General features: G+C 37.0%; 1 protein-coding gene across 1 annotated transcript in view; it reads right to left on the bottom strand.

The window, feature by feature from the left end:
* cacna1fb (calcium channel, voltage-dependent, L type, alpha 1F subunit) overlaps nt 1-17054 on the bottom strand; it is a 46278-nt gene extending 29224 nt beyond the window's left edge. Inside the window, exons 1-5 of the mRNA XM_079896143.1 lie at nt 17012-17054; nt 13131-13452; nt 12871-12976; nt 4612-4751; nt 1197-1342 (exon numbers count right to left, since the gene is read on the bottom strand). Of these exons, the coding sequence (XP_079752269.1) occupies nt 1197-1342; nt 4612-4751; nt 12871-12976; nt 13131-13452; nt 17012-17033 (736 nt within the window). The 5' untranslated portion in view covers nt 17034-17054. The remainder of the gene's footprint in view (nt 1-1196; nt 1343-4611; nt 4752-12870; nt 12977-13130; nt 13453-17011) is intronic.
* Between the last annotated feature and the right edge of the window lie 1233 nt (nt 17055-18287).

The following is an 18287-nucleotide window of genomic DNA, read 5'->3' as shown; positions in this document are numbered from 1 at the left end:
TACAAAGTGTACCTTTAAATTAGTCAAAATTTAGTTAAATCATGTTCATTTTGTCACGGTTATGGACTCTTATTTTGATATTCTGTTCTGTTTCCTTTAATTCCTCTTTCCCTACTCTGTTAAGTTTTGGTTTAAGTCTTGTTTGTTTCTGAGGTTAATTATCATCAGCTGTATCTTAGTTCCTGATTATCCCCTGCGTATATACTCCCTGTTCTGTTTAATCGGTTATTGCCTTATTCAATGTGGTTGTGTTCCGTATTAAAGTCTCCGGAAACCGGAGCACCCTGAAGAAACCCACGCTGACACGGGAGAACATAAAAACTACACACAGAAATGACTCCTGGCTCAGCTGGGCCTCGAACCAGGGACCTTCTTGCTGTGAGGTGACAGTGCTACCCACTGAGTCGCCGCGCCGCCTAATAGCATTACAGGAGCACACAGTGAGGAATTTTTAATGTGTGTTTTCCTGTAAATGTTATAGGTATATGAATGAGAAGAAGTGTCCTCATTCAATGTCATCTTGCCTCACTGGGAGACTTGCCAGGATAACCGTGGGGGTGAGTAAATGAGGGGGAGATACCATCGTACATGCCGGTAGGCAGGAAAGTTCCACATCAGAGCTTCTAATAGTACTGTGGTGGAATAAGTCATTGACTGTTCCGTGTTCCAGGATACACAACCCTGTTTTCTGCTATCCTCACCAGTAAAGTAGCTAATGGAATTGTGTTTTCAGCACCATGGACAGTGTTCTTTGAAACCGTCCTCTTATCATGTTAGTATTGTAAAGACACAATCAATAATGGCCCTTTGGTTAGTTGGTCAGTGATTCAGGAGTGTGTAGCCGTGGATCTGATTTTGAAATTACTGCGAAACAGAACAGCCTCTGGGTGCAACGATGAGTCAAGCTCATCTGGTGAGGACACTGAAATCTACAGGTCTAAATTTTCATGACATTAGAGAGGTCAAGCTACACCAGCCCCCTGATGATCGCTGCACAAATATCATAACTGCACAAAACACCACTCCATACAAATATCCATAGAGACTGTTTTCTCTCTCAGAATACATTCTTAATAGCACAGTCAGTAACACTCTTGAATGGGTGATACACCACTGCTGAATAGTTCATACATAGCAATTTACACCAGATTTTACTAACTTGTTTCCTTATTTTTCTATTACACACACAAACTCACTGGGCACTCCTGAAACCAGTCTGAGGGGTCGTAGGACTCTGAAGGCTCGGAGGGCTTTGACATCTAGACCTCCAGGTTTCCCTGGCGTATGGGATGTTGTTTCACCGGACTTATGTGTAACAGTCTCTAATACCACACTGAACAACCTGCAAAAAACAAACAAAAAAACATAACTGTGGTTGAATAAATATTTCTAAAATACTAAAATGTGTAATTGACTTTAAACAATTAATATTACATTTAAAAGGATGATCTTTCGAGTTGTTACTTTCAAATTTGAACTTTGAATATTCATTGAATCGAAGATAAAAATGGACATTTGAATACAGGAGTTCAGGTTTTTACAACAAGGTCATATGTTAAATGTTTATACATTACATTATTAAATTAATATGTAGAGTCTATGAATATTTGGTTTAATTTTACACTTTACACCAGAATTAGATGGCATTTAGTCATGTTAGTAAAACTGACTTAAAGGGGTGATGAATTGAGAAATCAAAGTTTCCTTGAGCTTTTGACATATAAGAGATCATCATACTATAATAATATCCTGTAAGTTTCAGAACTGAAAACTACCTTGTTAGTCCAATAAAAGCTTTTATAGACATCAGGCTCAGCAAACGACTCGTTTTTCAAAGTGGGGAACTATGACGTCAAAGAGGATAAAACACCGCCTCCACAAAAGAAGATCAACGCCTTCTTCAACACGGCCTGTTTAGCCCCGCCCACCGATTCGCCCAAACATGCTAAATAACATAGGACGACATGATGATTGCTTACCGGATCGAGCTACTTCCAAGCAATAAACATGCTGTTGACTAAATTGTGCAGTGCCTGTTTGTGGAAGAAGACAGTCTAGCTTCCTTCGGATTCCAGCATGGTTAAACTTTATTAAATCAGTCAATCACAATTTCCCGACACGGATCTGCCAGCAACATGTACTGTAAGTAACCATGTGTATTCTAATGCCTGATCTGCGATCAGTGATTTCGGTGTAATTATTCAAGTTCAGATATTTCTCTTAAAATCGTTCAATACTGTAAATGCATCAGTGACTAAACGATCAACTTCACATAATTTCTCGTAGTATTATGAAAATAATCTTTTTTAAAACTGTTATTAAATTATATAGCCTACAGAAAGCGATCAAAGAACGATCCCTTTCGCCCAAGCTGTCAATCAAACAGCACAGCGCGAGCCGCGAGAGCTTATCTGGACACTTGCCAAACTCGTGATGAAATAATGACAGTGTTACACTACACAACGAAGCTCTTACTGTGTACTCACATCGTGTTTGCATTGTGATTTGGTGTAAGCATTTGTGAGAGTGCAAAAATTGCGTTGCAATGATATGATCTTTATTCACGCGATCAACAGACTGTCTGTCATCTGCTCAGTCAGTGCTCATCATGCTGCAACCTTTCATGTGATGGAATAGATTTAAATATAATGCTTTAAACGATACTTTTCACGATTTGTTAATCTCGATAGCTGTAATAGTAAAAACGTAGTAAAAGTTTTCGAGAGAGTTCATGTAATACTAGCTATTTCATATGCAAGCATGTCAGCCAATCACAGCAGTGGGCGTTTACACTGCAGTCTCACAGCAGACACGCCCCTTAAAACAGAGCGTTCAAATCTGAAGCTGAAATCAGGCTTGGAAAAATGGCTTTTATTTATAAATTATGACAATTTTTTTATGTAAAAATCATACTAACATTATAAGGGCACCCCAGGCAACATTATAAAATAATAAAACAATCCAGTTCATGACCCCTTTAAGCTATTGATTATGACATGACAAAATATTGACAAAAAAAGGATACGCTTATCAAAAGAAAGAACAACTATGACTAAAACTAAATAAAAACTGTAAAGATGAACACTGGAACTGGCCTAAGAGCTTATGTTCAAATGAAACATACAGCGTAATCGGCGTAGTCCAGTTCTCCAATGACAGCCAGTGAATCAGTATAGTCTGATTCCCAAACGCATGATTATTTTGAGCTTGTTCTTTTTAGTGAATCAAAAACGTACAGAGACCAGTGTAGCTCGATTCCCGAATGAATGACTCTTTTGAGTGTTTTTTTATTTTATTTTTTACATTGACCAGTAAAGCCTGATTCTCAAACTAACCACTATTATGATTTGGTTCTTTTTAGTAGGCCTAACATTGACCAGTGAAGCCTGATTCCCAAAAAATTACTCTTATGAGCTGTTTTTTTCTAGTAACATTTACCAATGAAACCTGATTCCAGTATGAATGACTCTTATAAGCTGGTTCTTGTTAGAGAATCAAAACATACATGACCACTGTAGCCGGATTCCCAAATGAATGACTCTTATGAGCTTGTTCTTTTTAGTGAATCAGAAACATACAGAGTGACCATTGTAGCCCGATTCCCAAACAAATGACTCTTATGAGCTGGTTCTGAAGTGAAGTTCTTTTTAGTGGACTGGAAACATACTGCATGACTAGCGTAATTTGATTCTCCAACGAATGGAGTGAAGTGTTGTGGAAGCTGGCTGGGCCATAATATTCATGGCACCCATCCCAGCTATGTGTGCTTTCATGCATACACATGTACGCACAAATACTCTTAGGATAGCATCATCAGTATTATAAGCAGAAATAATATGATGTGTAATACCGTGTGTTTGGAACAGATCCACCTGCCCATTAGCGGTTCTGCCTGTGAGCTTAGTGAAATCTCTAATCAATACTAAAAAAAGCTCTCAAATTATACTCAAAAAGATGCTAAATGACTGAGACAGTCATCTTCTTTTAGATAATTAACCATCACTTTGACCAACTGGCCATTAATGACCCCAGAACAGCTGTTTAGTCCCATTTTAGCAGGACAGACAGAGCTCTGGGGATTGTCGCTCTTTAAATACACTCTATGGTGTTCACAGGAAGAAAATGAGTTTAAGCAGTGGCATACTATGAAAGATTGATTATTTTTTAGTGCATGAAATGTTTATTTACTCTTTTCACATACACACACATTTACCACAGTGCCGTAAAGCCTGGTGTGTGAAATTAAGGGTAGCGCCTAGTCTCTGTAGGTCAGATTAAGACACAAAGAGAGAGCGAGCTGGAGAGAGGATTGACAGCCAGATCTGACCAGATAATCCGAGAGAGAGAGCAAAAGGGAAAGGTTGAGAAAAGGGAGAAATGAGGAAAAAGGGGGTAAAGAGAACAGCAGGACAAGAGGAGAATTGTGAATAAGAGAGCTGTTGGCCATAACACAACCTGAATTAAAATCAGCTATGAAAATTAATATGCAAGTGAATCATGGGAGGAAAGGCAGTGATGTCACTCCGGGTTATTATGACTCATTTTTAAATGAAAAAGACAGTAAATAAACAAGTGGGATGGATGAGTAGAGTGGTGAAAATGGTGCCGTACCCTACAATGACGATGACAAAGTCCAGTAAATTCCAACCATTGCGGATGTAGGAGCTCGGGTGCATGACGAGGCCGTACGCCAGGATCTTCATAAATGTCTCGATGGTGAAGATGATCAGAAACACATATTCAACTTGCTCCTGAGAAGACACAGAGGGAAGATATATATATATTTATAGATATATTATAAAATATTTATATAAAACTTAGAATAGTAAATTTGTATATAGTCTAATAATAAAATGATATTAGCAAAAATAGGAAACAATAATTTTATTGGATAATATTGGCCTGATTAGTTTGTGACCAATAATTTAGATCCAAAACGCAATTTTTTATATAGTTAGTACACTGTTTTGTCAAAGTTGATATTGTGGCTTTATATGTGGTCAGACACGCACAAGTGTCATTATGTTATTAACATTTGACGAAAATCAAGCTCAAATGGAGTTACGAGGTTTTTTTGCAAAACCAATAGACAGCAACAACTTTATATAAACAGCTTTATATAAATTGAAACTTTTAATACAGTTTTAAAAACTTTTACACAAAATGTCTTATAAAAAAATTATAGTTTTAAAAACTGTATAATTATATTTTATATATATATATATATATATATATATATATATATATATTTATATATATATATATATATATATATATATATATATATATATATATTTATATATATATATATATATATATGCACACAGTTTTAAAAGTACAAATATTCTATGTAGAATCTCAACTAAAATGGTCACAAACCTGCAAGAAAACCTGTGTCACACAAATCATACAATATTCTAAGCATATAATAAATAATCATATTAAATTGTTGCCAGTAAAAAATGAGGCTGTATATTTAGGTGTATGTACATGTGTGCACTGGTATGACCCCATGACCCCGTTCACAATACAGTAAGCGAGAGAGACAAAGTCTAGAGCTGAAGCTGGACTTCAAAATGGGGAATCTGCAAGCGTTTCAAAAGATTACTAATCTGTCAGCCTCTCTTTCTCTTCCACCCTCTCTTTTGCCGACAGTCTATGCACTGTGCGGCACACTTGTGTGCATACACACTCCCTCCATATAAACAAACATATACAGACAAAACAACAAACTAACCACAAAAAAAACACACCATCTGTGTAAGACTGTGACAGAGGTGGAAGAATAATACCATATGGACAATAATAACCGCATATGCACACACTGCTGTACTTGATTTGATGTAAAGTGGCATACAGCATAAACTTGCATTTGCTGGACCGTATGTCTCTGTCTGAAGTATGCAGAAGGTTTTTGCACACTGACAGGAACAGAATGTCATTGAACTATTTCTAAAGCTCTCAACTGCATATTCCCTTTCCCTGCTCATATTCCGAGCAGAAAGACCATGGCAACATTCAAAACATATCTTTTGCATAATTTTGTATAATAATAATGGATGAAATTAGTAGGGCTGTGAATTAAAACAATTGTAATAGTATAATTAAGATAAAAAATAATACCAGGCAAATAAATGCAAATAATTTCCATATATAATAATAAATATATATTTTGGATTGCTGTAGGCCAGTGATTATGATAATAATGATGATAATGATAATCATTTTAAAGAATTTTAGTTTATATTTATATATATTTTAAAAACAAGCTTTAATTTATATATTTAATAAAATATGCATTTCTTTTTATAGCTGTAGGCCAGTGATAGGGTTTTGGTCATTGATATGGAAATAAGTTATATTTTGACTTCTAAAGTCACTTTCTGTTGATGCAATGCTTTACTTGACTCCCACAATAGTTTAAAATCTTTTAATTATCTTTCCTTAGGGGATTTTCTAAGCATATATTGATAAGTGCAATTAATTGCAATTAATTCATCTGCAACTCGTGTAATTATTTCAATTAAAATTTGCAATCAACTGTCAGCCCTAGTTATTAGACATGCAAGCTCAGAGTGCTGAATGCCTTTGAGTAATGAACCGAAGACAACGGAAACCAAGATGATGGACAGCAAAATATAACAAACAATATGGCATAGGGAAAGACCAACCGGCTTTTTGAGAGAGACTGACAGCAAACACACACACACTCATTAAATACATGCCCCCTCCTTTGCACCTGGAATCCAGGATGTGGCTTTAAGCATCAGAACAAAGATGGAGAGCGAAAAAGAGAGAGAGGGAGAGAGAGAGAGAGAGAGGGATGGGGTGATGGGGGAAGGGTGATGAGAGACAGGGGAGGAAGAGTAAGCTGCTTATCAGGACCAAGAGCATTTAGAGCAGCCAAACGAACAGGCAGCTACAATCTCTCCTGACCACCACTCTTTCTGCTCTCGCTGTCTTTATAACCCTCCCTGTCTCTTTCACTTTCACATCATTTTGTTGTCTTGTTGTCCTCCGAAAACTAAAAGAAGACGACAGTGCAGGTGGATTTGATTGAGCTTGCATTGTGAGCGCATCTTTAGAAAGCTGAGCTTAATATTAAATTCACATTATGCATTAATCTTTTATCCGTTTTCGTAGTAAGCTTGACTCTGCTGTGGGCACTTTTGGTACTGTGAACTTTTAAGTTCACCCCAATTTGAAAATTATATCATCATTTACTCACCATCTTGTCTTTTTTTCTGTGTAACATAGACAAAGATATATTGGAAAATGTCTCAGTGTTTTGTTTATATGATGGAAGTCAATGCTGTTTGGACACATTCTTCAAAACATCTTTTCTGTTCCGCTGAAGAAAGTCATACAAAGTTTGGAACAAAATGAAGATGAGTAAATGATGACAGAATTTATTTTTTTTGTAGTGAACTAGCCCTTTAAATTCCTGTGAACACACTTTTAACACACTTTTTCTCTTTAAATTCACTAGTTGAGTTGATTAGTCCAATAACAATGTCCAACAGTGGGCATACATGTATCATCTGTAAGCTGTCATTTTTCCCTCTTGAACCATCAAGGAACGTCAAATATAATAAGTGCAATGGAAATAGGCATTAAGCACTATAAACTTCATATCACTGCATCTGCTACTGAGCATGCCCAGTGAGAAGCACTGTGACTGGGGGAATACCCATAAGCCCTTGCACTTGAATAATTTCATTATGTTTGTTTGTTTGGTCATGGGACTAATGAGGACATATTTCGAATTAAAAGATGTTTAGCTCTATTAATTGATTTTATGATGTTTTAATTATTTAACTGTTTGTTATCTTTAAGTCACTATTAGGATCATTGTTGTTCCCTTTGCTAAAATTTCTTGATTTGTTTTTGATTCATTAAACTAAATGGTTCTAAAGCAGGGCAAAAACTAAAGCTTGCTAACTGCACTCAAAATTTCTGATCTCAGCAATATGCAGTATTTTCATTTAACTTCAAAATATGAGCTGTCAAAATGTAAAAATTACTAATTTTAGTTGTTTTTTTTTAAAGCTTATTGTATAATGTTCCTAAAAAGCACAGGCCAACTTTATTTTTTTAAGTTGGTAAGTTATTTGCCTTGACACTGAATAAAGCCCTTAAAGGGTCATGAAACCCTAAACAATTTTTTGAGGTGTTAACAAATATGTACAGGTTGCACATCAATGAAAACAACTATAGCACTCATCATGTTTATTATTAAAGGAAAAGCGTTTTTTTTTTCTTCATTTTTTGAGGCAAAAGTTGAACCAACTTCACGAAATGTGATATACAGTACATGCGTTAATTGGCTCTGGTGAGTGGTGATTGGCTGCCGTGGCCAGAGAGTATGTGTCTACATCATGAGTTTCTGAGCTTTTCTCCACATTATTCATGAGAATCAACTCTTTTAATCCAATCACTGCTCTTTATTATTTACGAGATCGCATTACGACGGAGAATTCAAATGTTTCAGCTCTGATGTTCACCTCTGCCGTTCTCTCACCGTTCAGCTTTGAGTTTGGGTGTTGTAAGTGTATGTTTCCTCATTACAGTAACACAAAAGAGTTTGTCTAATTTTTAGACAGTGTTAGTTAAGGCGCATAGTGTGTGTCATGACTGGCAAACATGAAGGCGACAACACACCATTTCATTTACACAGAACCAAAGCTTACTTTACACATCAGCACTAATATTTTGCTGCCTAGAAAGCACTGGTATTTTCCTCTGGAAATGCAAATCTAGTCTATATGCAATCCAGCAAGTGAATATTACAACCCCATAAAAAAATTATTTAGTCCGTGCTACACTGTGATCTCTCATCCGGGTTGCACATTCTGCCCTGTTGTTCCCCTTTTGTCACTTCAGTGTCACTTCTCTTACATTTGAATGCAAATTCTTCCTCTATAAAAAGAAAGTGATTCTCTGATGGGACAGACATGAGGCAGTGCCCGAGGGGGGTCGTGTCTAGTGTCCTGATCGCATTTGGTCTCCTCTCTCTCATTTCCTCTCTTTCTCTTCCTGTTTCTCTCACACAAGCCTTAGGGAAGATCCCCTCCACTACAGAACTTCACAACACGTCGAGCATTTCAGTACGAATGGGGCACAGTCACACACGCCTGTACACTCGAGATGACAGCGGGACAAACTATGAAGCTCACATGGATAATTCGGTAAAGTCCAGTGAAAGTGCTAGTGTGCCGCGATGCGGAGAAAGGATTTCTGGACTTAAACGAAAGGTGTTTTTATTTGGTCCAACCCCTACTAAGAAACAATAGCTAGCGGCGCTTCTCTTTCGTTTACGATTTCTCTCTCATCTCAGTGACCTTTGAATGCCGAGGTGAAGCTGTAATGTGCACAAGCTCATGCAGCCTCGCATTGTCGCATGCCTCACTGCAGCCGTGGAGAAAAACGCCGATTTGTTTCCTTAATGCCACTAACTTGCAAGCAAATTAAAGCCCTGTAGTCTCAGACACAGGTGTCGAGATAAACATCACAGTAACGCAGGATGCTGGTAAAAGTGTTTAAAGGGAAAGTTGACCCAAAAATGAAATTTATGTCACCATTTACTCATCCTCTTGTCAAGAATTTTATTTTATTTTTTATTGCCCATGACTTTCAAAATATAGAAGAAAGTAAGTAATACAGATTTGGAACAACATGAGTAAATAATGACGGAATTTTCTTTTTTAGGTGAACTATTCCTTTAAGAATGGCTACTGAGTGGATCAAATGTGACGCTCTCTGATGGGTTACAATGAGAGGTTGTGGGAGATGAGGAGGATTACAGAGTAATACAGCATCATCAAACAGCAACAAAAAAATAAAAAAGGATTTTCACATCAAAATGGCACCTGATTTTCAAATTGTGAAGTTCAAAGTACAAAGCTTCCAGAAATTTCTGACACTGGAACAGCAGTAGGAATAGAAATAGTGTGGCTGAATTGAGTCACGTGACAAAACTCTCTTGCTTGAGGCGAATGCCCCTTTTATGTGTGTTTTTCTGGGATTTGTGTGGATTTTCAGAGGGATAACTACATACACACTACTGTTTAAAAGTTTGGGGTCAGGAAGATTTAATTCATTTTTCATTTGATCAGAAAGGATGCATTAAATTGATCAAAAGTGACAGTAAAGACATTTAAAATGTTAAAATGCTTAAAATGTGCATATCTCAACAAAAAAAAAAAGTATAACAGTTTCCCAAAAAAATTAAGCAGCTCAACTGTTTTCAACATTGATAATAATGAGAAGATTGTAGAAAGATTGAGTAACGGCTGCTGAAATTTCTGCTTTACCATCGCAGGAATAACCTAGATTTAAAAATATATTAGAATAAAAAACAGTTAAGGTCCCTGCACACTGAGTCCGAAATTTTCATTTGTGTTTTTTCGTATTCGTCATTCGGTGGCTCTGAATTGTCAAAACACCTCTCAAAATGCTTGCTACGGATGCGAAAAACGCAGAAAATTAAAACCCGATCCGAGTTTTTTTATGACGGACAAAAGTTTCGGAGGCAGTGTGTAAACATGATTGACACAACATGAGGTCATATTTATTTTTTAACGTGCAGCGTTGATGAGCATAAGATACATTTCAAAAACATTCAAAAGTATTAATTATTCCAAATTATTGAACGGAAGAGTATATTCTAAATAACATGGAAAGTACTGTAAATTGTTATAGATTTGATTTATGATTTGATTTAAGTGCCAACAAATGTCTTTCTTTGAAACGTCTCCACTTTCTGTTTAACCCTTGTGTGGTGTTCATATTTTTGTTATTCAGCCAGTGTTCATGCATGGGTCTTGTGGGTTTTTAATTCAACACAATCAAACAATATTATGTTAAAATACTCAATAGATGTTTACTTCATCCCAATTACAAGCAATATAAACAGCATATATGGTTAATATTTTCTCTTTACCTTTGTTAGATCACATTTAAGAATTGCAACCCTGTGCGGGAACAGCAGGGGTAGAAACACAAAACTCACTCTTGCACAATCTGTCTCTCACACGCACACACACACTCACGCACGCACGCACACACACACACTCACGCACACACACACACACACACACACACACACACACACGCACACACACACTCACGCACGCACGCACACACACACACTCACGCACACACACACACACACACACACACACACACACACGCACACACACACTCACGCACGCACGCACACACACACACTCACGCACACACACACACACACACACACACACACACACACACACACACACACACACACACACTCACGCACGCACACTTGGATATGTGGTTTACATGGACTCTCCATAGGCGTAATGGTTTTTCTAATGTACAAACTGTATAATCTATCCCCCTACACTAACCCTACCCCTAAACCTACCAATCACAGAAAACATTTGGAATTTTTGGAATTTCAAACAACACCATTTAGTATGTTTTTTAAGCCGTTTGGTTTATGAGGACACAAATGTCCTCATAAACCATGATTATGTTGTAATACCCATGTCATTATACACATTTGTGTCCTCATAAACCATATACAAGAACACACACACACAATAACAGCAGGCCCTGACAGGAGGAGGACAGAGTAAAGGTACATAGGACCTACCCTGGAAATCCAGAGTTCTCGCGAGAGCACAAGTTGAATTTGCTCAGCGAGTTTACTCTGGTGTCGAGTAGTGATGCTCATTAAATATGCCCCTCGATCTGAGCTGCACCAATCACATCGGGTTATCTGATATAGGCGGGCCAGAGGCGAGCTAAACAGATGAAGACAGCGCTGTGACGTCGAAGTCATTAGTAAACATTGCAAGATGGCTATGGATGAACACCAGTTGTTTGAAATGGCTTTGGCCGCTACAATGAACGAGTTAGACTTGGCTTTTTATCTAAAACAGGAACAGAAGACGCCGCTCGAATCGTTCCTTTGCAAGAAGGACATTTTTGCTGGTTTGCCGACCGGATACGGTAAGAGTATAATCTACCAGTTAGCTCCGCTGGTGGTAGCTAAGCGTATGGGGTTTATTGTTGTGATTGGTCGTAGTGCTATCCAATTGCGTGCAGTGAGGCTACACAGGACCTACAATTTCCACACTATTATTAGCCCCGGGTCCAGTGGACCCGAACATCCTGTGTGTAATATAAATGTGTAGGGGGTGGGGGGGTGTACAGTGTGTGGTCATTGAAAATGTGTTCTGATATATATTCTTCACAGAAAATGAGCCAAGGCCAATTAGTCTGAGTTTGAAAAAATTATTAATCGTATAATTTTTCCTTTGATAGAAAATAAAACCGGGTCCTTCAGACTCGAACACTATACAAGGTTTAAATAATATTTATATTATATAGCTACCAAAATACACACCAGACTGAAACCAGAAAAGACCTGATAGAATATGCCATAGGAAAAGAAATGTATATTACATAATACATAAACACATGCATGCTTTTGACTGCACCTGAGATCTATAACCTCCAAAATGGGTCAGCAGGAATTCGGTCAACGCTCTGTTCTAGGCACCATCCCAATACATCTGATTATGAAACAACACCTGGGAAGGGAAACACCTTTTCGCTCTCTCTGGTGGCTATTGCACACGTTTACCTTACAACATACAATTTTACAATACATACTGTATCTCAATTAAGAGCCAATACATTACAGCCAGTTTGAATTGATGGACTACAATCTACAGGAACTGACCATTAATGTTTGCAACCAAGAAGCTTGTTAACCATAAATGTTCTTCAATCTTTTTTCAGTTCTCTAAGCTGAAATGATATTCATACCACCCTAATTTCACACTCACTCTCTCTCAAGAGACACAGAGCAATACTTACTAGGTCATGGTTGGTGGCATTCGAGTCATCTTCGGGAAAAGGCTTGGAGACTCCCAAAGCAACACAGTTAGCAAAGATGGCCAGGAGAATAAAGATATCAAATGGTCTGGAGTCACATGTTAAGGTAAACATTATCTTATTAAAAGTGGCATTACATTCAACAGGCATTTTTTAGTGAATTAGAAGTTGTTATAGCAATATAGATTGGAACGCTTTACATTGATCATTATCAGTAGAAGTTTAAGCTTGTAAATGGATACTTCCACTCCACAAGGTGGAGGGCGGCCCTGCGGATGGGGTTGTTCAGTTTAAGGCAGAAAAGAGCTCTGGGGGCGCGCTGGACCTGGTTGGAGCCCTGGACCTGCTTCTTCATATGTTGACTCTTCTTCTTCTGCGTTCCAGTGGAGCTGCAGGTGGAGTTGAGCGTTTCCGTACGGTTCATCTTAGGCCGTCCGTTCTCCTCCCAATCCTCCTTTTCTTCCTCGTCGCCCTCATCGCCCTCTCCTCCTCCACCCCCCTCCTCCTCCTCCTCCTCCTCCTCTTCGCCACCACCCTCCTCTTCCTCGTTGGAGTACCCATTCCCTAAAAATAGAGGTTTAGTCACTTAATAAAGGGTCATTTGTGTGGATGACACAGCAAACCACCAGTCTAAGAACTAAAATTAACAAATGCTTGTTGACACAGGCACTCTTTTTGTAAGGTTGTGACATCAAAATAAACCATGAGCCATTTTGTTGGTTTCTTTTGACATCAGAGAAAACCTGTCAAAGACTGGACCATTCAAAAGCTTGGGGTCAGTAAGGCTTTTTTTTTTTTTAAACAAGGATGCATTCAATTGATGTAAAGGAAAAAACTAAAGGAGAAAAGACATTAGTCACATCACATTTTAAATAGCCTAATATAAACAAAAAAGCTTTTCCATCACAGGAATAAACAGGAAGTTATTTTAATCTGTACTAATATTTGACAATATGACAGTTTTTACTGTATTTTTGATCAAATAAATGCAGCCTTGGTGAGCATTACAGATTTTAAAATATGACAAAATCTTACCAATCACACTTTTGAATGGTAGTAGTGTATATTAGCAGGAGGCTAAGGCACCCAAAAGCACCAATAACAACATAGCTAAAATGCTATGCATTTTATGACCACGTTCAGAGTAAAAAAAGATAATTGCTCACGTCTCACGACAGGTAATGTTCTGATTAGTAATTCATTGGTAATTCTTTATATTAATAGTTCTTAATATGACTAATCTAATTCAGTAATTATTGATTCCCTAATAAGAAACTATCTCAGTTTTAAATTTCCCATTACTTACCGATTAGCTAATCTTGTTTCCATATTAGTTAATAGTAGTAGCTGAGCTGTTAATGTAGCACTACTCATTTGTCCTGCATTACTTCTTGCTTAGTTACCTATTAATGACAGACCATTATTCTAAAGTCTTACCACCTAATCTTATCAATAGTTGCTACAGCATGTGTTCCTGGTCATCTGGACACAGGCATGGAGTGCTAGTGACTGAAGTAACTGAAAACTATGAAACTTGAATTACTCCGGTCATATTAAAGAGGGTAAGGAAGACAAAGCTTTCTAATCTGCCACAGTCTCTGATGAACAGGAGGGCTCTGCACTAGGTGAGGAGAACCACACAGTAACAGCTGTGACCTACTTCCCACTGTGAGAGGGGGTGCAGAGCGGGATTCTGGGCCAGCGGTTTCATATGTGAGTACCTGTGGATTCACGATGTTAGCCTCTAGCACAGCTAGCTGACAGCTAATAGAGAGAGTCATGGGTAGGGGGAGAGAGAGAGAGAGAGAGAGAGAGAGAGAGAGAGAGAGAGAGAGAGAGAGAGAGAGAGAGAGAGAGAGAGAGAGAGAGAGGACACTGAGCTGATAACAAATTATAACTTAAATTTATGCATAAGACCTCAGTGAGACTGAAGGGAATCCTATCAGCCAGAGATAACAGCAATCGGTACTTTCATTGAACATTTAAAATGGGCAGGCAGGAGAGTGAAATAAACTCCTGTTTGAGGTTTGTAAAATGAGCTATCATGACTGCTGCACTGCGCTGATAAAGACATGCTCCAAATAGAAATTGAGGGGTCAATTTAGCACGTCATTAAAAGAAGGTATTGTGATTTTTTTTTTCTTGTTTAGGCTACTGCTCTGTGTAACCCTCACTGTGACTTTTCTACTTTAAAGAAGTTCATTTGGTTTTCAGTCATGGTATCATATTTAATTGAGCATCCATAATTTCAAAAAGGAATGAGTTTTAAATTTATGAAATGCACACAATATAACTGAATATAGCTATATATTAAACATAACTATAACAAAACTGACCTCAAAATAATGAACTTTTAGTTTTTATTTTATTTGCATCCATAATTCACTAGCATAATACTGACTGTGAGTTGCAAATGTGGATACTGAGAAAATGTTTGGATTCTCACTGATAGATGAAGATCAAACAGGCATAAATATAGAACTTTATTATTATCAGTGCGTTTCAGTATGGCATTATTTTTCAGTTTAAGGCATATTCCTATATTATCTAGGTTGATATATTTACCTTGATAGTGAGCAAAAGGGGTCTACCCAGCTAACAAGGAATGTTCTCAGAACTTTGGCTAATGTTCTGTCAAAGTTTTGAACAAACGTTCTTAGTAACATTTTAAAAATGTTCTCAAAACGTTAGGACAAGAACATTACATCGTTCATGGATTTTCTTTCTTTTTTCTGATACGGTTTACTTGCACATTCATCAAGCATTTTTTTAAATGTTACTTGTTTCAGAACGTTCAGAGAACATTCAAAAGTAACGTTCCTATAATGTTTGCAAAATGATAAAATGGACGTTCGCATAACCAAGAAATTTTTTTTTTTTAATTTTGAATGTTTGCAAGAACATTCTGTAATGATGTTTTACATTAGCAAAATGTTCTTAGAACATCTTTTTTTGTTAGCGGGGTACAAACCTGTGCAAAGAGACATACAACTACTCTCATGTGCCGGCTTGTTTCTAAAGCAGAAGGATTTGGTTCTTGAGCTAGTTAGGGATCAAAGATTAGAGGCCCATTTAATCAAACTTACTACCAGCAGAATATTCATTTGCTGTCTCCAGATGCCTTCATTACACTCTATGTGCATTAACCTGCAGTGCTGGGGTTACTTGGCCATGATGGAAGTCAAATGATATCTGTAATTGCAGGTTGCCCGTAATCAGAAATTCATCATAAAGCGCATGTGCAGGTTGTGCTCTGAATATAACCCTGTGGCAGTTAAACATCTGGTGCTGCAAACAAGAAAAATAAATTGGAAAAATAAATTCATAATTTGATCGCAACAGAGCTCAGGGCTCAAAACCTTCATCTTTCATTATAATTAGCATGTAGAACATTTCTTGTTCATGTAATTAGTACAACTGTCAATTATCCTGACAAATGCAGTTACCTAATTTCAAGTACTATTTCACATTGTTAAACTGTAAGCAATTTTAACAAAAATTCTAAACAGCTACAGTAAAAACATGTTAATTAGTTAACTGTAAGCTACCTTCTTACCATAAAAAACATTAAAAATTATATTTTAAAAGACAATTTGAAAAAAATTATATACATCAAAGAAATACATTTATATATTAAATTATGTTTTTAACTTTGTTGTTATACCATCCAAAAGTAAACATACTTTTTACATTTAGTTTGAGAAGCGGTATTCCCAAAATTCCCTGCATAAACCATCATATTTGTTTGGATTTTTTAAAAAAGTTATTATTTGTTTAGTTATGATCAATTGGTGTTTTATATAAATTTCTGTCGTTTAGTTCATGTTTAGCCTACAGAATTCTTTATGTCATGTCAGGTGTTTTATTTTTGTATGGGTACAACTGTGATGTTAAATAGCCTATAGATATAATAAAATACCAAATACTTAATTATTGAGGTGGCTAGTTTGATGAACTGTAGCCTACGTCAACATCTAAACGGAACTGAAATAAAATAGCTGAGTACATATACGGACAAGTTTAAACAGCGATTCGAAAATTAAGTTCGACTACACGACATATGGGTAGCATAGGCCTATATAAAAACAAAACTAAAAATAGAAAACGATAAAACAAAACTTACTTTTTCGGTTCTCCTCATACATGTCGGATATTGTCACTTTGACCTCATTGGAGCAGAATGCATGATCCTCACGACAGTTCCTTCACACACATTTATGAGACATATTTCCAAAAAGGTGCTTTTTCTATAAAAGCGGCAAGTTTTCCAGTAGTAAAATCCTAGAGTGGTCCAAAGATGCTGTCAGTCACCTTCTAAAGGCTTTTCATTTTGAATCTATGGAGTTGGATTCAGATGGTTTAAAAATATCAGAAGCGTTCAATTATTTCCCGTCTTCTAAGAAAATTAACTTTGAGAGCGTTAGGGACAAACATATAAAAAAGTAATAAAGCCGTTGATGATTGTAGCGCACACTCCGTTCTATATCTCTCTCCGCATTTAAGCCATCAATTCAGGATTAAAGAAAAAATGACTCGTTTAAAGGGACAGGCAGCCTAGAAACTTATTAAAGGCAGGGATATTGGGCAAACGATTTTATGGAGCGTCGACAGAAAATGTGGGCGAGTCTTTGCTCATTTTCCAACGCAACGGATCAATCTACACACACACACACACGAGCGCGCTCGCGCTGCCTCTGTGCGTGTCCTCGCGCTCTTGTGCGCTGTTGCATTTAGGATCTGAGAATGGCAGATCAAAATTCAGTTGTAGCCTACTATTTCCATCTTTATTTTATTTACATTTTTACACAGAGGAACGACCTTAATAATACAAGAGAAAAGGTATTTGGGGAGGAATTAAAAGAAAGAAAGCAAGAAAAAAAAATCCAACGTTGAGCTTCTCAGCCCAGAAAAAAATAAATAAATAAAAATACAAACTGGCAGCTGTGGTTGCTACATTATACAAAATAAAGTGATTACAAGCACTATGGGATGGAATTTTGCCAACTACAGATCTGTTCTGTAATCTGACATTAAAATATATCACAATCTAACTAAATAACATAAAATGCATCATAAAATGTACATGACTAATAAGCTTTTGTACTAAAACTGAGAATTCTCAATCGTGAATTTGGAAATGCTAAACCTAAGCACTTATTGGACCTGTAAAAAGATTATAGAATCTTCTGCATGTTTTAAAAAGACGTGGGAATAAAGGTCAGTTTGTCAAGCCTTAGATATCCCTATAGGAAAGAGGTTACCTGCACTTGTGTACTTTAAAATCAGCTTAAAGCTTTTGTCAGCAAATGAATTCCTCCTGACATTCCCATGACATACTCTAGTCTAAGTAATAAGTCGCTGTAATCCCTGCACGCATGTACAGCTTTGAACATTGATTC

Source organism: Squalius cephalus (genome assembly GCF_949319135.1).
Source record: "Squalius cephalus genome assembly, chromosome: 16".
In the NCBI taxonomy this organism is placed as follows: Eukaryota; Metazoa; Chordata; class Actinopteri; order Cypriniformes; family Leuciscidae; genus Squalius; species Squalius cephalus.
This window is presented reverse-complemented; position numbering and strand designations above follow the sequence as displayed.